The sequence below is a fragment of the Sturnus vulgaris genome, chromosome 19 (assembly GCF_052056855.1).
Source record: "Sturnus vulgaris isolate bStuVul1 chromosome 19, bStuVul1.hap1, whole genome shotgun sequence".
NCBI classification, from domain to species: domain Eukaryota; kingdom Metazoa; phylum Chordata; class Aves; order Passeriformes; family Sturnidae; genus Sturnus; species Sturnus vulgaris.
The window spans coordinates 745142-768661 of record NC_142261.1 but is presented as its reverse complement, the minus strand read 5'-3'; the positions used below and the strand labels follow the sequence as shown (position 1 = coordinate 768661).

Genomic DNA, 23520 nt, shown 5'->3' with positions numbered 1-23520 from the left:
TCATTCCAATGAACTTTGCAAAAATATAAATAAGAAGGATTTAAACAAACAACACAGATTTTCATTGCCCTGCTTGAATTTCTCCTTCCACTCAAATCACCAAAGAAAAAAACAACATACAAACCAATTGCAGGTCTAATCTTTCAGCCTGCACTTACAGGATTAAGAGTTAATACTTCTCATAACTGTAGTCTCAGTCTGTTTTTCTGGTGTCTCTGAAAGAAGTAATTGCAGTAACTTGCAGAGACATTTTATGGATTTCTTTTTATTTGTCTTTAGACATAAACCTTAAAGACTCAAATATGTTCAAGATTTCCTCCAAAACCACAGAAATGTGAAGTTTTTGTAATAAATGAGAGGTTTACAGCAAAATCCTCACAACTTCTCAAAAGCACCAAATGCCATGGGAGTGATTAATGTCCCACAGCAACCTTTCCAACACAGAGCAGAACCATCCATGGAGCCTCACCTGCTGCTACTGATGCACAGAAACTTCCAGGCTTTGGGAGGGGGGCATTCATGACAGCCTTTGGTAGAAGGGGAAGAAATGCTGTGGGTTTTGCCTGATAATCCTCCTCGCAGCTGATCTGGAGTTACCAGAGGAGAATGGCAGGTGAATTTTCTCCCCACTCACAAACACACACACACGGAAACAGAACACAAAGACAAACGTGTGCAAAGTGTTTGCCACATCCCTGCGTGCCTCAAAGGCAATCCTCGTGGAGAAGTGAAGTATTTGTTGATGGAAATGTCAGTAAGTGGGAAGTGCTGATAAATGTGTGCCAGCCTGCTGTCAGCAGGATGCAGAGCAAAGCCTGGTGCCAGGCAGGCTGGGAGCAGGCAGTGGGTGATGGTGGGCACTGACTGCAGCAGGGACACAGAGGATCACAGGGGACCTCAGTGCTGCTCAAGCCCTAAAATCTGACACTTCCCAGTGGCTGAAGCCTAGAAATGCAAACCAGACAGTTATTCCTCCCTTTCTTAGCAAACATGGCATGATTTCTGAGAGCTTTGTACCCCAAGGCTTTGCACAGTGCAGGTCAATCCTGTGGGCTGGCAGCTGGTGATGAGGTGTCCACAGGAGGGTGAGTGACCATGAGCAGTGTGTTCTCACCTCCCAGAGCCAGGAACTCAAACATGAGAGCATCTTGTACATCCCTGGCTTCCCCCCTCTAATGCTGATACTGTGTTCTGTGTTCAGGGAATATTTGTCACTGCTGAGACACGGATGTCACCGTGCAAGCAGAGCTCTTGCCTCTCCCTGGGCAGCCTGTTCTGAGCTTGACAACATTTTGGTGATGAAAATTTCCCTAATATCCAACCTAAACCTCCCCTGGCACAACACGAGGCTGTTCCCTCATGTCCTGATGTTGCTGTAACGTGCTTTGGAAGGAGAAGCAGATCTGCACAGGCACAGACGTTCAGAACCCAGGACTGAGCCTGGCTGTTCCCTGCTGCACTTCTTGTATCCCTTCACCTCAAACAGCTGAAATCCACATCTCAATGGGAAAGATCCTAATCTACCATTCTTCAGGGCTTAGATCACTGATCCGTAAATTCACTCCTGCCACTTGACCAGGCTTTAGTGAAGACTCAGCAGGAGAGAGCTCCTTTAACATCAAACTTAGGAAATTCTTAGCAAAGAATTCTCTGTGTAATTAATTCCTTGACCGCTACCCAAGGATACTTTGAGTGCAAATACACTCCCAGCCTGTAATGATTATGCTAATCTAGAGAAGAGAAAAGACGTGTTGTGTATTAATCAAAGTCATGAGCTCAATTTCTCATTGTTCTTGGACTAAGTGATCAATACAGCAACACTCACTTGCTACAAGTACAGAGGGGCTCTAGGAGGAATTCACATTTATCTTGTCCCTGTGAAGGAAATGCAGCTAAGGAAGGTTCCTCATATCAGAAAGTTAAAAGGAGCATTATTCACCAGGATTTAGGAAATGCTGCTTTGTCAGAAGGCTCAGAGCACACAAACTGCCACCTCCACTCTCTCCAGAGTATCACGGACTCATAAAACCACAAGGGATTAATCAAATGTCTTTGGGGAAGGTTTTTTCTTCATCTCCCGAAGAGCAGTTGGATGTCATTCCTATAAACAAAGATAGATATTCCCTTTATCCTGTCTACCACAACCTGTGTTTTCAGAATTCCAGAGTTATTTCCGTGCTGCCTGACAGGAACACACAGCCCAGAGCCTCTCCTCCCCCATGGTCTGTGAACGCTGTTTCTGCCCCCGAGGGCGCTGCCCTGTGCTCAGGTGCCACAGGCTGCTGCCAGCAATGCCAGGCACACTGATTTAAAACACCTCATCAAAGGACAGCCAGCATCCCACAGCCAGCTGGGACTCAGTAATGGTCTCAGGGCTGTGCGTGTGCTGAGACACAGAGAATTCATAAAACTTAGGGAGACATCCCAGCCACCTGTAAAGCTCATTTCAATACATGGGGGACAAAAAAAAAAAAAAGGAACACTGAAACTTCTGCTGGAACTGAGTTCGAAATACTTGCCAGGAGTAATTTGCAGCTGCTGGCTCCAGTCTATATGGAAAAAAAAAGACTTTATTCTAAAATCATGTTCTAGGTAATTCACAATGTAAGAAACCAATGGAAGGTGTTGTGGAAGTGACCATTTCCCTGTGTGAGGCTGTCACTGGAATACAACCTGCATCATCAGAGCAGCTCACACACTCACACTGAAGCTCTCTGGAAACTATCCCAGGTCACACACAGCTCTGCTGGGTCACTGAGCCCCACAGACCACAGAAAACTCAGTAAGAGGGAGTCAGACACTCTCAGCAGGGATTTCGTGCCCTTACACACCCAGTCCTTGCTGTCACCTCGCACGGAGAGCCTCCAGCCCTGGCCCAGCTCACAGGAAGGCAAGGGCAGAATTTCCATCCCCACTGAGTCCCTGCTGTGTCTCTCTCAGTCCCTGAAGGACACGAGGATGATTTTACCCACAGCCAGCCTGTCCCAGTGAAGGACCTCACTCCCCATGGCACAGCCAGGGAGGATTTCCCAGCCCAGCCCCTGCTGTGCAGGCTGACACCTCATCCTGCCTCCTGCTGTACCTGCCACGCCATTAGCACCAATAACTCATCAGGAATAAACACCTTCCAAAAGCACCATCAGTTATCTCGTGTTGTTAGCAGGCAACCTGAATGTATTTTCCCAGTACAGTGCAGAGAGATCAATAAGTATTATACTCTAATCAGCAGGTAATAGGACTTAAGCAGCCAGTCTTGTCAATAGAGCCATTAACTAACTAATTAAAGGAACCATTAATAAACGCATACAAATTGATTTCAACTTTTCTAAAGAGTAAGATCATACCAAAGAAAATTCTGCTTTGAACATTGTGCCAGCTTGCAGGGCAGCTGAGTGAACAGCAGAAAATGAATTTTCTTGTTACAAGCTAGCTGTACAAGTTAACCTGCTTGTTACCTGGCACACTTATTTACTTCATATATATATATATATGCTGAAAATCAATTTTTCAAGTATTTGCTTTTTTTAATGAGTCATCACATTATCTCTACAAAGCTATTTCCCCTCAAATATGAATTTCAAATTCTTTCTCTTTTTTGATACACCAGAAAGGTAAACCATAAAACATGGAGCTCAAATGCAAATTTTCCTTAAGGTAATTTTTAAAACAAAACAGATGTCAATTTGTAAAGATCCCATAAAGGCTTGCCATGCTAGGGAATAAGATCAGGGAAAGCACATGTATCAAATATATGAGCTGGGAAAGCAGAAATGACTCTAATTAGAAAGTTTCTCCTCCTGCTGAAATCTAAAGAGATAAATTCTGTTTCCTGTCAAAGCAAAGTAAATCCAGAGTAATCCCCCCAGAACCTGCTCCACCATTGTATCAAGGTAACAAGGAGCTGAATTTAGTCAGGGTTCTTGAGAATCAGATTAAATTAAGCCCTGCAAGTGGTACCTACACCCATTTGTAGAACAGGTTCATGCTTGAATCAGCAGAGGATGGTGATGGGCTGAGATGAAGGCAGGGGATTGTTAATGAACCTTTCCAAGTGTCAGGTTCATTAAACACCCCCAGAGTGCCTTACTGCTCCCAGGGGCTGTGCCACACACTGGGACATTAAACTGGACACTCTTCTGTTTCTGCATTTGGGAAAACCAAAAGCATGTGCAGGATTTGTTTTTAAGGGCTCTTCCCTTCCATCCTCTCAGGTTACAGAAATCCCAGAGAATTTGTCTTTTGCCCACATAGAAGGAGCTGTGATTTTACAGCAAACCTGGAATATTTTGTTCTAACAGAGAAACATGAAACATGCTCTGAATGTTCCCAGGCCACCTGCAGGGAGAAAGTCAAGTAAAATTTACAGTTCAGAGAGGCAAACACCAAAAGCTTTGGGAAAGGATAATTTAATACATCTGTCACACTCGATTACAGAGTCTGCAGTAATCCAGCACATCCATGGTTCTCCCTCTTCATCCACAGAAGAGCCAATTGCCCAGGCTCAGAATTAAACATCTGTTTCACAAAACACAGATATTAACCTCCAAGTTTCGTTATGAACCAATAAATTCCAGCCATTCAGCACTACTCAGTAGCAGGTGTTGTCTCCATTACACACACTGCTACAGCCAAACCCTCAACCTAAGCCACTGCAGGGACTGAATTGTGAAGATATTCTGTGTGGGCTGTTCTTAATGCAGGGATACAGAAGCTTCTTTTACTAATACAATATAGTGATTTTAAAACGTTCTGCTGTGGTTTCTGTCACTGGTTACATAGATATAAATCAATATTTAGACATAACAGAATCAAATATTGTAAAACAAACACACAACTGGCAGCTTTACATACTGGAAAACATCAAATCACGTTTCCATATTAATCACAAGGCTTTTGAACACTATAACAATTATTTCACTGTTTTAATTGTTATCCATCCTTAGTACATACAAACCATCACAAATAAAGCAGGAAGCAGTCCCAACCATGACCTTTTATTTTCAAGTAAACCTTCACCACTTTGGAAATAAACAATCCATACTGGATGGGTTTAGTCAGGCTCCTCAGGAGCAGAAAAAATGGTGAAATTCCTCGGAGAGAGGCAAATCCTGCCCCCAGTGCTGCAGTGAAAATCCAGAACATCACCTGGAGCACGAGTCTCTGCATGAGCTCCCTTCTCCTCCTTCCAAATTCCCCCAGACACCAAACTCATGAAGGACAAAGAGATGCTGTGCTCTCCAACAGCTCAGCATGAGCAGCAATGGAACACCAGCATTAATGGAACAACAACATTAATGGAACAACAGCATTAATGGAACAACAGCATTAATGGAACAACATTAATGGAACAGCATTAATGGAACAACAGCATTAATGGAACAACAACATTAATGGAACAGCATTAATGGAACAACAACATTAATGGAACAACAGCATTAATGAAACAACAACATTAATGGAACAGCATTAATGGAACCACAGCATTAATGGAACACATTAATGGAACAACAGCATTAATGGAACCACAGCATTAATGGAACAACAGCATTAATGGAACCACAGCATTAATGGAACAACAGCATTAATGGAACAACAACATTAATGGAACAACAGCATTAATGGAACAACAACATTAATGGAACAACATTAATGGAACAATAACATTAATGGAACAACATTAATGGAACAACAACAAACATGAGACCAACAAATGAGCTTCAACACAAGCTGCACTCATCATAAATCAAACTCTGTTCTGAACCTTCCTCACAGGCTGCACATCTCAAATCATCCTAATTCAAGAATATTAGCAATAAAATGCTGTGAAGAGGAAACATAACTCACACTTGTTTAACATCGTGACACACCATGGCACCAGGAATTCCTTGCTAAGAATGTTTTATAGAATTCTTTCCCTGCAGGCTTTAGCTCAAATGTGCACAGCACCTTAGCTGGTATTGTCCCTGATGGCCAAGCTGTCCACACAAACTGAAATTTGGTAGTGAAAGCACATCTTTAGTTTCTCAGCCTTTCAGGGATCACATGAACACAGATTTACAGCAAAATGCAAAGAACACCAGCACTGGGAACTTCTGCAATGTCACTGGGTCACTCCTAAACCCTCTCCCTGGGAACTGTATTTCCCTGGCCCAGGACTGTTTATCACAGAGTTCAGGGGCAATTGTGAAGCCTGATAACTTGAAATAAATGAGAAGATGGAAAGACTGGGATGACTGGTAAATGATCAAAATTAATCTGTGTCAGTCTCTAAGCACAAACAGCACTTTGCTTCTCCAAAGGGTCATGGATTAATTTCATTTCAAAGCACATAATTACAACCCTCTTCTGTTTCTTGAGGACATTCACAATGTTGTAGAGATTTTCCAAAAATATTATCTGGCATTTCTAAAACTGTGCCTATAATGTATTTTAAAAAGCATTATGTTAGCTATCTCTAAACATATCTCTACATCTTTTTATACTCATGCCTTAATAGGCAACTGCAAAATGAGTACCAATTAGCTCCTCAAAAGTAGATAAAGATGACCAGTCCTTAAACCAGATGCATATTCCAGAAATCAAAATTGCAGAAAAGCCATTTAACCCAACAGAAATGGAACAGAGGCACAGGATCTGGCCAAAATATGAACCTTCATCAGGAAAAAATACACACCAGGCCTCCTGAAAGTCTGTAAATATTAACAGGACCATGAGAAGGTTTTGTCCTCAGATTTTCCTAAGCAAAGTTATCAAAAGGTAATCGAGGCCAAATTCCCTTGAGAAGAAAAACAAATCTACCAAAATAGCTACCAACACATCCCATGGATGAAAGGTTATTTAAAAAGCCAACAGGTCAGGAATACCTCTCTTCCTCCTCTCCCTCCACAATTCTATCTAATTAGATTGAATGCCTTTTTATTTTGCTCAGTGCAGAGAATTTCTGAAATCCCAGTTTAATCAAGCCTGAGTCCTACTATTCCTCTGAGGCAAAAGCCATAAACTTCAGCTGAGGTTGTGGTAATTTTTACAGTATTTTTACCCTCCTTGAATTAATAATAACAAAAATCTAATAGTATCCCAGTGTCTTTTATTAGAGCACTTAATTTCTGATCCTTGGGATGTTCTCCTTGATGCCAAGACCTCTCTGATCTGTCCCTGCCAGACGTTCAGAGCAGCAGGAGGATGCTGTGCCCTCGGGATGGGTGTGATGCCATCCCAAAGGATCCCAGGAACCACACAAAAACACACATTCACTGCTCCCTCAAATTCAGGGCCGAGTTATGGCTTTGGTTGTGGCTGCATAACCCCAAAGACAGGGCTTGAAATCTGATTTTTATCTTTGATTGGAATGCTACCAATGTTACAGCAGTTTCCATTAGAGCTGCCTCTGGCCACAAGAGGCACTGGGCTGCAGAAAGTTAAAAAGTTCTTTTTGCAGTGTCACAGAAGGGCTGCCAGGAGCTGCTTTTGGTGCATTAAACAGGCCCCAATGCTGAGCACTAAAAATGCCCTTAGTCTAAAAACACGGAGGGACCCTTATCAAGGTAAAACAGGAATTTCAGTTCCAGAAAATTCCAACTGGAAAGCAACAGCTTTTAATTACCGAGGTGACAATCAACAGGAGCAAGCTTTGCCCTTTTAAAGGTGATCAAAATAAGGAGAATGCTCCTCTTTAAATGTGCAGTACCAGAGTCAGTACAAAGGTGAGACAATGAATAAAGGTCTAATTGCAGGTTTGATGTTATAAATGGAGAGACTAGAGGGCCTTAGAGGCTGTAAAAACAGTAAATTGGGTTAGTGGCTTTAAGACCTGAACTCTGGACAACAGTGTCACCTCCCTGTGTGTGTCCAGGACAGGGAAATAAAGGCAGGAACCAGCAAAGCCACACCCAGCTCCATAAATAAATAAATATTGAATTATTCCAGTGATTTAACTCAAATCTCAGTAGCCAGTGTCTCTAACACTATACACAATCAGCTCACCTGCCTGAAGCCTGTAAGAGCACATGAAAAAATCAGCTGTATATAAAATTCTTAACGTGTGAAAAGGGCTTGTTTTCTAAAAATTGGAATTTTGTTCTGCTTGGAATATGTCTGATTTAACAGAATGCCCTGAGTATCATCTTCTGGGGCCACCAGCTGTGGAGAGTGAATATCCTGATCCAGCTCTGAAACAATGTAAGAGGAATTTAATTTCAGAAGGCAGATATGGATTGTTCCATGTATACAGGAAGCACGAAAGCTTTATTTGGGAATGATAAGAACCTGACTTGCAAGGCAGCCCTCCTTTGTGCAGTCCTGAAAAGGGAGAATGCAGCTCAGTGCTGTGATCAGTGAAACTCTTATCACCACTCCAAAAATGTGAATCTCTTTGGGAAGGACATCAGGACGTGCTGATGTTCATTTGCCTCAGGCTGGGCTGATTTGGCTGCTCCTCCACAAACCCCCGAAATTCCTGAGGCTCTAATCCGATTTTTGCCTTCTGACAAAGGCAAAGACTAACTAGTTAACTAGTTCGAATCTTCCAACTTCTGCTGCACACAGGACTGCCACCGTAATTCCCAGGATTTTATGGGGTTTCTTTGCTCTTTCAGCAAATTCAGGCTTGGCTCTAACACACAAAGAGGTGAATGAACCTGATATCTGTAAAACTGTTTCAAGGTACTTGTAAAGCAATCTTAAATTCTACATCGTGGACATGGGTTTGGGGTGAATGATGAACTTTCAGATATTCGTGACTGATCTGAAAGTGACTTTGAATTTCAAGACCAAGAAGTTCCGCCATCAGAAGATAACACAGGGAAATTGAATATATACAGGGGAACAGAAATTCTGAATTCATCCATTTCATCCATTTCTGTTGTAATAGTAACAGTTCTCAACACCACATCAGCACCCCTGAACTCCAGACAAGATTCTATCCCCTGAGCTGGGAGCATTTTGGCTCTTTAATGTAAAACCAGACGCTTCTAAAAGTCTAGCCTTCATCTACAGAGGGAAGAAACGTGCTGCTGAACAGATACATCAATGCAATGTTATCTTAAAAGCAGAAAAATAATCAGCCAAGATAAGGACATTCCTACATCACATATCACAATATTACGTGTTTCCACGTTTTTATTTTTGTGGAAACAAAAGCTATTCTAATTAAAGAGAAGGCAGCTACACAAGCTAGACCAGGAAAGTGAAATGCCTTAAGCAGTTCTTTGGAGGACTTCACAATGTCTGACAATTCCAATCTATTAGCTATCCCTCTCTCCACAGAGATCATGATTAGCCAGCAAACTTGCCCTTTCAATTCACTCAAAGCTTCAATCTATTCCATCTGTGCTCTCTGAACCTTTCATTTCCAATAGGTTCAGAGTAATTCAGAGCAGCCAGGGAGGCTGACAAGCTCTGCCCTTCTTTCACATCCTCGGGGCTACACGCTGACATCTTCGAATGAATTCAGAAATAAATACAGTATCACTGCTTTCACACAACAACATCGTTTGTTTGAATTCCATTAAGGAAGCACACAGGTGTAATTAGGAATTGGGCCATGACTCAAACAGCCTCTTGCCCTCATGCTGGTCTCACCATTCTGCTGTAATGGAATAAAAGCCTCCTGTGAGCTCACAGTTTGACCTGCAGGCTGAATGCCTCAGGAATCCAGATGGACAGAAAAGGTAACTCTGCTGCGGATCAGAGAGCGTTTGGAGGAGTCCTCGCACCTTGCTGCACACACACGGGATAGCAGTGGCACCCGTGACAGATTACTCATGGAATTTCTCTGCTCCTCAGGGATGCTGGAGGTGGGACAGAAGCAGGAAGCTCACACCAGGTGTGATGAGCATTAGGACTTCACCAGTTCAGTCACAGCTCGTGGGGAAGGAAAGAACGAGGTGATGAGGGGCTGGGACGTGTGTGTGTGTGTGTGTGACAGGCAGGTGTGAGACATCCCATCCATCCACCTGCAGGCTGCCATGCTAACACAGCTCTGGGAGCCAAGGGGAGCACCCCAGCCCAGCCCACATCCACCATCATGGAATCCTAAAGAGGGCAGAGTGGAATCCATGGCTAGGCAATCATAAACCCCATTAACAGGGATGCTCAGCTTTGTGGAAATGGTTACAACATCAGCCCTGGGTGATGGCAGGAAGTGACCACAGCTCTGTGACTGGGGCAAGGACACAGAACCTGGAGGAAACTCCTGTGCTTCCCATCTTTATTAACATCCTGTGTCACCAGTGCTACACAATTCAGCTCCTCTGAATTAGTTTGCCTGGATTAAGAATACAAAGATCATGTCCAAGATCTTTCAACTCACCCATCAAAATGCTCAGCTTACCCTAAGTAGGTCCCACTTAGGGTTGGAATCCTGAAGCTGCATCCAAGAACTATAAAGTGCAGTGACCACCACACTATCAACAACAGAGAGAGGCTTTCCCTCCCCATCAAAAATTTCAACTATACCATGAAAAGCAATTAATGAGGAAGAAGGCACTGATCCTGTTTGTTATATAGAATTACCTAACTTTCATGGCTTATCTTATAATTAAAATTCTTACCATTCTATTGTTTAGAAGTGTCTCTGTTTCATAGCTGCAGTGAGATTTTAGTTTGCTGAGGCCTAGCAGCTGCAAATGGCAATTATAAATATAATTATAAATATACCAAGTGATCACTGTCAAGCTCCTTTCCATTTTGCCTGGTTTCTGTGCTTGAACAACAGCTCAGGTTGAACATGACCTGGTTCTATAATCATGATATTTTCTGCAAGGAAATGAGAATGGGAACAGATCACTGGATGTACAGTCTGATGCTACAAAAAGCAAGCATTAATTGCAGCCTATGAAGGCACTCAGCCCTTTTTCATGTGAGATCTGGTGAGTGTGAGGCCTCGGGGTGAGATTATTCACAGTCCCATCTCTGTTGGAAAGCTTTTCTTTTTGGTCCGTTAGTTTTCCATCAGATCAAGGAGCTCGACCACCTCAGTAGGCAACTGCAGCATTACTGGAGCTGGTGCCTGCAAACAAAAACCCCAACCTCTATAAATGAGGAAAAAATATTAGTTTTCAGCTGTCTCTGTGAGCTCTCTGCATGGCTCATTACTCAACTGCAGAAATGCCAATGGCACAAGGAAAGAGACTGCAGCAGCCCCAGCTGAGGCTGCCTCTGCCACTGAGCAGCTCTGCCATCCCTGCTCCTTTGCACATCAAAATCAGCCCAGGAAAGAATCATTCTGATTTTTTTTTTTTTTCTGTTTACAGCTTACAGTCTAGATTAAAGTGAACAAAATCCAGCACACAAAATCCAGCAAAGCACCAATGGTCAACTACTGCACCTGCACTCTCCCTGTAGAGTTTTTTAATTTCCAGGAAAGGTCTGTCAGATGCATTTTCTACAGCCAAATTACAAAAATCATCAGCGTTGTTCCCGTGAAGTTAGACCTTGACTCGTGAAGGCTCACTGTTCCCAGCTGTGTTTTCACAGCACTTAGCCCAGTTCTCGCAGCAATGCTGTGAGCTTTCATTATTTCCTTCTCTGGAGCTGTGTGGCATCTCCAGGAGCACACAATGCAGCATTTCCCTGCTCCCAGCTGATGCCTCCTCGTGCAGGGCAAAAGGCAAGTTCTGCTGGAGAGCTGAGAACCAAACAAAAACCTTGCCAGCATCACCCCTGGCCAGCAGGTCAAGGGAAGACACTGAGAGTATTTGCAAAGTGTGAGAGCTTCCATTATGCAAAGGCTGGAATGTGCAGAGAGACTTTTCACTACTGTAAAAGATGTGAGAATGATGAAGCTTGCATGCATGGGAGAATATTTTACTGCAAAAACAAAAGGGGTTATTTCCAACTACAATGCAAAGGAGTAATTGAGCATCAGTTGTTCAGATTTTCTTTTCAGGTGGGTGAAATAAACCATTTCACATGAGATTATTGAGAAAATAAGCAAAACTCTGTCTTGGCTGCTGCAGCTTGCATTCAGCATAAGCAGAATTAAGATTTATTTATTCCATGAAAATTTATGGTAGTTTAATATTGTCTTAGCCTGACACTGAAGTGTAAAGAAGGGATTGTGTCTTCTTAATTTAAATTGGTTTTTTTTTGAGAAGCCCACAGAGCACAGCTACTCTGAAGTTCTTTATGGTGCACCTTTCACCATCCCACCTTCACTATCAGCTCTTACTCTGCAGAGTAGTAGCACAACACAGAGTTCCATCTTTATTTCTTCTTCTTGTCTTCCAACTTCCATAAATCTCTTCTTGTTTGCCCTCAATCTTAATTTTCTGGGCTCCCAGCCTAGAGTTTCAATTATTTTCTGATAACTCGTATAGGTCAGTACTAAAGTTCAATGTCATCCTAAATCTAAGATTATATATGGTCTGTTTTCCTCTGTGATTCCTTCTTTTATCCCACTGCTGAAAACAAGACTTGGTATTGGAAGGAGAACAGTGGCAGCACTGACCTATAAATAAGGGGGCAAGAGAAAGTGCAGGAGTTATGGAGGGATTCAGTTGCTGAGTGTCTGAGAGAAACATTTATTCAGAAATTGGAGAAGAAAATGACGAGGCACTGAAGTACCAATTGCTGAGGCTTGGTCAGATTTAGACTCGAAGGAATACAAAGATCAGCTCTTCCCAAGACAGATGTCAGAAGAAAAATGCCACAGCAATTCCACAGGCTGCAGGGGAGACTTTGATAGTGCCTGTTTGTAGGGAGAAGACAGAACAAGTGGGAGAATGTGTAGTTCTTGTGACAAACTGATCTGCAACGAGTCAAAGAGAGCCCAAAAGGGGCTGAGGGAACAGTGCAGAGTCACCACAGATGGGAGGGTTACAGGGCTGCTCTTCTCAGGCAGAAAACAAATGAGAATGTACTTGTAATGAAAAAAAGGATGATTTCAGCACTCACAGGATGAACTGAGACACTGGGAAAGCCCTCTTACACCAAACAGCACCATGCAGGGTTATTTCAGCATTTGGGAGGGACTCTTCTTCACCCCTGGATCTTCACTGTCTCCCAACAACTTGTAGACCATAAAGAACTGAGGGTTAGGAGAGTTAACTATCTGAGGAATTATCATCTGACCTTCTGCAACAGCTCAAATCCTGGCAGGTCTGGGAATGCTCCCCTCTGCACCTAAATGTGAATTCACTGCTCCTCACTTGGGCTGCCAAAGGCCAGAGCTGGCAGCACTGCAGATATGCTGCCAAAGTCATCCTTCTTTTCTGGAGCTGCTGAAAGGAGAGCAGCTGAAGAGAATCTCTTCATGAACCCTCATTTTTTATTATTGATGCAATTTGATTATTTGATGAGAACCTATAATGCACACGCAGACATTCTAAGCACCAAACTATAAATACAGGAACAAAGGCCTGCTATATTTAGTATTCTCCACTCACAAGCATTTGTCTTTCTTCAGTGTCTGATCCAAACCAAACTCCTAATTCTGATAGGAACAGATGAAAGGATGGAAGGAGCACATGACTGCATAGAAATAGAATGAAAACAAACAAATACATGCTTCACCAGTGATTATTGTACCATTACTCTGATCCACTGCTGCTCAGATAAAGAGGCTAAATAAAAAGGCAAGCAAAGACCCAGTTGTGCTGATATTTGTATTGGAAACTGCTGCAGCTGAAACAGCAGGGAACATCTTCAGCAATATCCAAAGTTATGACAGGACAAATGGGGAAAAAAAGGTAACAGCAGCAGCAAACTCCTGTGGAACATCACAGCTCTTAAGTATTCACCTTAGTTAGCTTTACACAAATGAATAATTAACAACAACAAAGCAGCACTGAGATAGCACTCAAAACATCATCCTGTTGGACAGCAATGGGGAAATGCCACCTCTTTGTCAAGGGAATTCAGTGATATTTTCTTTATATTCTTTCTAACCTGAAATTGGATCCAGGTCAGACTTCACGTAATTTAGAAAAAAACCCTAAATGCTAACGAACAGGATTGTGTCTGATTCTCTGTGTGCTCATACAAGGCAGCTCAGAAGAATCCATTTATTTTGACTCTTTCAATTTCCATGTCCCATCAGGAACACAGGGACCAGCCAACAGTTTCTTTCACCATCTCATTACCACCACTGCCCACTATGTTCACAACTTACCCAACTGAAGGAGCTTAAAATAAACCCCAAAGACTGGAAGGGGCAAAGAAGGAATGAAGTATTTCTAAGATCTGCACCATCTGTCAAAAGACCTATTTTTTCATAAGGGGTTTGTTGCATTGTTAATACAGACATTGAAAATATTTTCCTTAGTAGTTTATTAACATGGATTACAACAGAAATAAATACAAAAACATCTTTATGACATCTTCTTATAAAAAGCTTTTTATGTTCCCTTTCTCATGCTGCTGTTTGCAAAGGCTTAGGTAGCATATTAATTGTAACATCAGGGAATGGCATCTACTCAATCTCTTAGAATATTTTAACCACACAGATGCTTTCATGATATTTTTATTTTTTTCCTTACCCCACTCTTCTATTCTTACAGGCCTCTGAGCAGTTCATGTTGTCCAGCAATCAGAATGTCACATTCTAATTTTTAAAACAGATGCTAGAAATTCATTTTCATGTGGTAAAATGTACAGCAGATGCTGTACAGCTGCAATTAAACCAGATCCTGCTCTGAACACCTTGTATTCTGAGCAGACAAGACAGTTTAAAAAAAGGGAAAGCAGGGACCTGGAGTGATTTTTCAAAGGTTACAGAAAGCCAACGGGTACCCTCACTCCTAAATCACCATCATGAACCACTACATTCCCCTGCTCTCATAAAGAACAGAACTCTAACAAGGTAAAACGATTGCATTTTTGTAAAAGGATAATAATACCTGACTTTAAAAAATGGGATGGAAAATAATGCTTTATAAGGTCGTTTTAAAAAATAAACCAGTGCTATTAGAGGGCCATTCCAAGCTATCATTTTCCCACTTTAGAGCCTATCAAACAGAGACATTTCTGCTCCACAAAATATCAAACAGTATGAAATCCTCAATTTTGTTGGAGATGCCAATGTTCACGTGTGGCTTGTCTGAAGAGATTTTGTTTATTTTTAAAAAATGCCGAGCATGCTGCCAGGGCTGTAGTACAGCCTGGCTCAGTGGAAACCCATTAAAAGCACTTTGCTGGGCAGATGGTGTCAAAGAGTCAGGAGCACAGAACAGGATCCCACTGTGCACAAGTGTTCAGTATGCAAGAAATCATCTCCTGTCAGACAGTGCTGCAGGGGACACAGCCGAGCACAGCAAAGCCAGGCTAGCTCCCAAGCCCAAAATATGGAAAAGGACGTGGAACACAAAGGGAGCACGAAGTGGGGAACCCCAGTGAGATGTGCACAGCACAGTGGGCTTTACAAACAGCACACTGCTTTTATTCACTGAGGGGGAACCATCCCGGTCATGCAGAGGGACAGCACAACTCAAGTAAGATTTTGAGAAGCGTCCACTACATTTTAAACCCCCATCTTTCACACCCTGACTCGCAGGGCTGCTGGGCAGTTGGCATTTCAGCAGAATTCTGCGAGTGGGGACAGAGGAACTCATCAGTGCCATCTGGGAATGGCCTTGCTGTGACACCCCAGAACATCTTCTGATCCCGTGCGTGAGCACAGCACCTCACAGAGCCCCTGCCTCTGGGTTAGACACATCCTAAACACAACCAACGCAGGGAAAATGAGTGTCCAGCTATTCCCTGGACTCTGCACCACGTGTGGAAATGAACTTGCAGCGTGTGCTCAGCTTCTCCTCTGCTGGGCACAGTCAGAGCTCAGCCCTGCCCCAAGTCCTGTGGACACATGAAGAGATCCTTCTTCATCTCTACAGCCACAAACGTGTGACCCCGGGCAAAACACAGCCTATCTTCGCTTCTGAGAACAAGATAAGGATGACAGGAGTGTGACTGCAGGTACATGGTGTATTTACAGGTTTATCACACTGCAAAGTTTTGCAGGTCTGAGTAGTTCTTTCAACAGTAGCTCAAAACACAATCTACAGAAAGAACATCAAGCCCTCCTTCAGAGCAGGAAAACCTGACAATGCCCCACTGCTAGCAGCAAAGCAGCAAGTTAAAAGGAGGAATCTGACACACACAGACAAGAAAGATAACAACCCCATGTGTACCAGCAAATCAAAATTAACCAAGCAAGGCTGATTGCATTAGGACAGAGATGCAACACTAAAGGATAAATACAGATATTTCAAATGTAAGTAGATGCAAATCACCATTGCTTTCATGAAGTAGAGTGAGTCACCATGGCTCAGCAGAAAATGGAGGATACAATTATGTGCTAATCCAGAATCTTTGGTGAGTGGATTGAAGATTAATTGGGATTTTTCCTTCTCTGTACTGTGGATTAGATCAATATTTAGAGACACCACTGACTAGTTACCTCTGCCAGCTTTGGGTTCCTCCTCTTGCACAATGAATTTGCATAATGTAAACTGAAGACATAAAACTACACTTTTAAAAATATAAATGAAATGCAAGTGATGTTGAGGGCCCACAGAATTCAAGATTTTGAGACCATTCAGCATTAGATGAGACTACACTCTGTGACTTGGAGGATTTTTTTTAGCATGCAGGACATGCAGACTCATCTGTGTGATTATCTGGACATCTGCCTCGCTCCTCAGCAAGAGATCTGCAGACTGTCTGCTCCACAGTCTGCCTCTCTTGAAAGCAAACACATCAAAAGACAAGATGTGGAGCATCGTGGTTCAGCTGGAGAGCAGCTCCTGGTGTTCCTCACTCCATCCCCAAGCTGTGTCCCCAAGGGTAAAGAGTGTGTTGACATCTTCCTATACCTCTGCTTGTGGCACTTGTTATTATTAGCCCTGCTGTATTTTTTATACATGCCCAGCTAACTGATTTCTTCTCTTGTTTTTGTAAGAGCTACATTATTCAATATCCTTCCCCTTCTGACAGTTCAGAATCTACATGGTCCTTTTCAGATGTGGGTCTTTTTGCTTACAAACCATTACCACAGTAAATTTCTGAAATGCTTTAGCCAAAAGTCTTTATTTGCAAATAAAACCCCAAAAAACTAAACAGACCAAATCAATTCAAAGTAACTTTAAAAACAGAGCCAGATGGGCCTGTGAGAAGGTGAAGTGACTACAGGAGGAGGAAAGAAGCCTTCTGTTTTGTAAATCCGGGGAAATGTGGCAACATCAATGAGTCCTCTACCAACCTTTTATCCACTGCTTGTACAAGAAGCCAAAGTGCATTTTGCTGAGCCACTTCCAGGGAGACAATTGTCTGCAGCACAGAAAACTCCCCCAAGGAACTTTTCTGGAAACCTTGATTAAAAAATCCCAGCAGTGAGGGTGTGAGAACAAAGCAGCATCCTCTGTGTGCAGAGCAGAAGCTCTGAGGCAGTTCATTGACCCCAGAGTGCAGATGCCAGAAGTGAGTGGCAGGGTTCTCCTCTGCTCCACTGAGCCACTGCTCAGGGCACATTGAAGCCAACCTCTGCTGCAGAGGATCACAAACACTCACAGCAGCAGTGCCTGTGGCTGGAGCACCGAGGTGACACCCAACAGCTCACAGCAACACCTCCAACTACCACACTTCGTCTCACTACATGGGATTTTCTCAGCCCTGTAAGGAAAAGAGCCACCTAACCTCCTGAAAGAAATGCAGAGCATCTTCCACAGTGCCCTGGTATTGTCACAAAGGGCTTTGTTTACAAGCAGACACAAACTGGGATGCAGGCTGAATGCAGCCTTGTTACTTCCACTTCCTCCCCTCGGTTTTTTCTCGCTTGCTCACAGAAGGTTTCTGGCTCTGGTTTCACAACACTGCTCAGATGTTCTATGAATCACCACTGGTGTGTGGGCTACAGGCTGAAAAACACCACTCCAGAAAACTCTGTCTGCTCTGAATTCCAGGCTGCTGAAGGCACTGAAATCCCCTGTCGTGGCTGCAGTGGGCTCAGGATCAAGAGCTGGGTGTAACTCCCATGGCAGGGCTGGGGGTTACACCCTCCTCTGGGTCCACTAAAGTTAAAGTTTGCACTGATACCACACAAATCAATCAGTGTGCTTTGGAAGATGAAGAGTTTCAAAGCCTTGGCTTTGTGGGGCCATCAGACCAACACCTTACACCGAATTGAGTCTGTTCAAAAAAAGAAGAAATCAGGGACATGAAGAGGCCAATCCTCATCCTCCAGTTAACTGTGCCCACATTTCAACCCCAGGCTGAAGTAGCCTAACATCCTCAAATATGTACTTTAAAGTGCTCATGATAATTAGTGTTATCTACATGTCTCAGAACTACTTAAAATCCACTTCATTTGGAGCCGCCATTAATAATGCAGCAGGCAATACTACAAAGACTGGTGAGAATCAAGTAATTTAATGTACCACTTTATAAACCAAACTTGTGATGAATCTCAGCTTCCCTGCAATCAATCTGTCTGCAGTCATGTTTATGTATCCCAGGACCCGTGACAGACTGCCACTAGACTTGGCATCCACAACCACCTCAGAGCTTGATTTAATGTGAATGCAGCATGAAAAATCAGATTATCTTTCGATTCTCTCCTTTATTAAATAAAACTGATCTTTATTGAATAAAGCTGCTTTTATTAATATCTAAAACATTGGTTGGTGTCACAGAGCCTGCCAGTCCTAAGGAACTAATAAAAGAAAAGACAGAAGTAAAAAATGAGAACATTACAGGGAAATATTAGAAACCAAATCACATTAAGCCAGTATTCCAGCTGACAAATAAAACATGGGTCTAGCTGTGCAATTTTTTTGTTTAGCCTGAATTTATTATTTTTATTGAAAGAAAAGGAATCAGAATGGGGCTTTTCCCACAAGTACTCTGTGGCAAGAAGCACAGCAAGAGTGAAAAAGTGAAAATTATGTTCCCCTTCCCTTTTATAATGTCTCAAACAACTTCAAGTTCAATGCAGCTGGGACAAAGCACAACAACGTGGGGTTTAAGGAAACTGCTTGAACTTAAAGCTGGAAAGATTGACTTTATTTTGGGGGTTTTTGCCTGTAGGCAGAGCTCACAGGAGAAGCTCCTGCTGACCACACCTGTACTTTCTGCAAGCTCCATTTTCCCATCCACACCAACTGCACAGCTGGAGCTACAGATGCTGGGGGTGCTCTGTCCACAACAACACCAGCACTGTTACTTTGAGAAAAAAGAATGTGTCCCTCACCATCACAATCACAGTCTGTCAACATGAACTGTAATTCAACCCTGAACTCCTGTCTAGCCACCACAAAGAAGGAGTGGGAAAAAATGCATCTCACAAATCAAATCAAACAATCTTTGATTTTATTCCCATGTACAAAATTATATCCCATTACTAATATACTAGAGAAATGAACCCAAACTAGACATTTGGGGGAGTGGTTTCCTCCTTTCCCCACGCTCACTTTGCTGTAAGAAGAGATTTGCATCACTGCACATGTGCTCTGCACATCTCTAGCAATGGGGAACACCCTGAGGGGATACAAGGAAATCCTGCCTAATAACTTGCCAAGCCTCCATTTCAAAAAAATTGAGAGAAAAAGAAAATCAAACCAGCAGCTCTATGGCCTGAGATATCATTAGTGAGCAACTTGCAGGAAGATTTCTGCCCAGGATGACACAAAATGCTCAGCAGAACACAAGCAGAACAAGTCACTAAAATATTCACTTGGGGTTTTACTGTCAAACTTGAAATTTGAAATCAATGAAATCTGCTTTTATTTGGAGACATTCATAATGAAAAAGGCCCCTCAATCTTTAATCTCACAATATACATCTCAAAAGTGTTTGGCATCTTATGGGAGATGCTGTTTTCATTCTAGACTTGAGCCAGGCATGGAACCTGGAGTTCAAATAAAGTCTTGAAGTTTTTATTGTACTCCAGTGGAGCTGACGACTTTCCATTTAAATAAGAGAACAAAATGCCTACATTATTGTCCCTGTTGTATATAGTCTGTTTTCATTAACCTCAGCTGGACCTGGCTCTTTTTCGACTGAAAATTTCCCAAGAACTTCTCACCTTTGATAAGGAACAGCAAAATGCTGAACTGACAGAGGGCAAGCATTGGCCTCCTAGCACTGACTGAAGAAAACTCAGCTGTGAAATGGAGCTGCCCCAGAAGAAGAGTTACAGAGCACAGCACCTCTGCCCTGCCACATCCACGTGTTATTACACTGACAGTGCATTAACACACAGGCATTATACCATCACTGGCAAGCTGGCCTGCTAGGATCTTCAGCTCATTCTTGAAAACAGCATTTCATTTCTCAGGCTGGAGCTCTGCATTTTACAAGATACAAATCGCAATAGTATTCTCAAGTCTTCAACATTATTACCTGAAAGATTTGGAAACCGTGCAGTACAAGGTGTGTTGCCATGGTTGTGAGTAATAAGCAGCAGCCCTATGCACAATAGACAGCTGATTGCTGTTGCATGTTAAAAGCTTTTGTATCTCTTTAGGAAAACTTTGTCATCGTGTCATAAATGAGAGAGTTTTTCTATTAGCAACAGAAAAGCATGAAAGAAACATGCCCTGTAGTAGTAATCATGCCTGATTTATTTTCTGTCTGTTCATCTTACTATGTGGAGGGGAGTGGGAATCAAGCTTTTACACTGTGAAGTTTGTACTATAAATCTCTGGAACACTCTGCTCTTTCCAGTGCAAGGCATAGCACTGCAGATGGGGTCTGTTACCAAAGAAAAAATAAACAATTGCATTAAACATAAATACCTGTATTACTGAAGAGCAAAGGCCTGGCACTCACACAGCAGCAGTGTCTTGGATGAGTGCAAGATCAATAGCACAGCTAATACCAGTGATGCTGCTGGGATCTCGTGTGTCTGATGTCGTGGAATCACAGAATTCCTTAGGCTGGAAAGACCCTGAGACCACTGAATGGCACTGCTAACCCAGCACTGCCCGTTCACCCCTGACACATCCCTGGGCACCTACAGCACCACCTACCTAGAGCACCACACCTACAGCACCACACCTAGAGCATCACACCTAGAGCATCACACCTACAGCACCACCCCTACAGCATCACACCTAGAGCACCACATCTAGAGCACCACCCCTACAGCACACCTACAGCACCCCTACAGCACCACCCCTACAGCATCACACCTAGAGCACCACCCCTACAGCACCACACCTACAGCACCACACCTACAGCATCACACCTACAGCACCACACCTAGAGCCTCTTCCATCCCTCCAGGGATGGGGACTCCACTGCCCTGGGCAGCTGTGCCACGGCTTCACAACCCCTTTGGTGAAGCAATTTCTCCTGGTACATCTTTCAGAAGAGATCTAAGTAACATTTCAGAATGAAATCACATATGAACGCTGTAATTGCTGAGTTGGCAATAAAAGAAATGCTGCTAATGTTCATGTTCTTTAAAAATGAAATGCCATTTCTTCCAGTCCTGGAATAAACTGCAATCTCAGTCCAACACTATGGGAATGCAGTGTTAGGGCAGCAAACTGAAACATGGTGAAAGCCAGGGAATGAAGAAGTTCATACTCTTACTGCACTGTGAGCCCATCCAAAGCACTGATGATATTGCTTATAATAAAATACATCATTTACAGCCTAGCTGGGCAATCACAAGCTACTGGTGTGCAATGTGAATGAAGCAATCTCTTGAAAAGACTCTGACTTCTAATCCCTGCTGCTAATGCATTTCCAATTGCAACTTTAGAACGAATTTATGTAGGCACTGCATTTAGGGAGCATTTGAGAAGACTTACAATTTTGTTCCTTTCTTTCTTTACCTGTTCTAAGGAAAAAAGGAGGAGAATGGAATTTGATACAGGGAACCACCCCAGAAATACATACCTATATATTCTACCTTCTGCCATTAAGTTCAGTTCTGGCTACAAACTAATTAGTAAAAATAACTCACTTAATGAAAAAGAAAAGTGCTGATCTCTGGAAGTGTAAAAGGGTATTGGGAATAACTAATACCTTTTTTTAACAGGGCTATTTATAAGCAGGACTCTTTATCAGTATTTTTGCAAAATCACAGTTAAATGCATTTGCTCTTATTCCCCTCTGAAGACTAAACCACGTGAAAACTTTGTTTTCCTGCCAAAATATAACTGCTGACGCACAGTATCTGCTCGGTAGAAATGTATACTTCTTCTAATTTATATTTCACAGGAATGCTCAGAATCATCTAAATTAAGTGCATTAAAAGTGCATTCACTTTTTGGCTGAGGCCACCGATGAAAACTTTTAAGTTCCGAGGAAGCTTTAAATGCACACAGAAATACAAGCACTGTCTGTGTGCTGCTTTTCTGACTGGAACTGTAAACAAGCTGGAGGGCTCCTAAAGGAATCACGGAGTTGTCTGAAGTGATGCCACCAGGACACCCCAACTCTGTTCAACGTGCAGGGTATCAGATACTGCTACAGCATCTCATCAAAGCGTTTGCATGTTCCACTAAGTGCCTGTTTCTCTGGTCCAGTAAAGCACTGCCAGTCAGTCTGACACACGCGATTTTTAACCTGAAAAACGGCATAGAAGGTGACGGTGGGGCAGGCAACTCCAACAGCTTGTACCTCTGGGGATTTCAGATTTCCATATCACAAACCCTTAGCTTCCAGCTAAACTCAGCAGCAGCATCTTCTACCCGATCAAAAGGACAGCGAGGAGGTGACAAATGCCTCGGGAAACTGCCAGACTGTCGTGGTCAGCCAAGGGAAGATCCTTCCACACACGCTTTGCCATCACATCCTCTGTGGTTTTTGGCCAGCACACGGCTCCTCGCGAGTCTTTCCCTTTTGAATCGTGGGTTATCGCCACTGAAGGCATTAGAGGGACAGGGGACAGAGGCTGGCTGTGCAAAATAACACACAAGATGCGGCGAAACAGAAGAGATTGAGACTTACCTTTGGAAAAAACTGCTGCCAGGCTCAAGAGGAGAGGCGACAACAGATGCCCCATATTGCTAATCCCGGAAGCACACATCCTACGGTTTGTGCAGCACTTAGGCATCAGTTTCACTCACTTGGTAGTCAAAATCAAAGCCGGTCAGCTGGAGAGGCTACATTTTCAGAAAAGGTCATCTGGAAAGCGCACAAGGGATTTCCTTCGCAGACAAGACTTAGTCCTTTAGTGTTAACCCTCCTCCTTCCTCCCTCCTTTCTTCAAAACAGGCGATGCCGTGAAAAAGCAGCGCTCTGTGTCCGCAGTAAATGCCAAGGAGCGGAGTCAGTTTAGCCTGGAGCTCGGCGCGGTGTCCGTGCCGGGCTCGGGGCAGCGCTGCCCTCCCGCCGCCGCCGGGATGCGCTTCACGGGGCCGGCGCCCGCATCCCGGCGGAACGGCGCGGCCGCTGCCCGGGCGGCACCAAAGTTTTCCCGTCGGTGATGCTGATCAGCCCCGAAATCATCCGCACACGCACGGCTCGCTGTTGCGCGCTCTTTTTTTTTTTTTTTTTTTTTTTTCTCCTTTCCCTTTTTTTTTTTTTTCTTTCAAGTTCTCGATTTCCTCATTGACCAGTGTGACTTTCTGCACG

At 43.2% G+C, this 23520-nt stretch overlaps 1 protein-coding gene across 1 annotated transcript in view; it reads right to left on the bottom strand.

Annotated features, from left to right (window-relative positions):
- Positions 1 to 23275, bottom strand: part of TMEM132D (transmembrane protein 132D) — a 196019-nt gene extending 172744 nt beyond the window's left edge. Inside the window, exon 1 of the mRNA XM_014887575.2 lies at positions 22894 to 23275. Coding sequence (XP_014743061.2) covers positions 22894 to 22999 — 106 coding nt within the window. The 5' untranslated portion in view covers positions 23000 to 23275. The remainder of the gene's footprint in view (positions 1 to 22893) is intronic.
- Between the last annotated feature and the right edge of the window lie 245 nt (positions 23276 to 23520).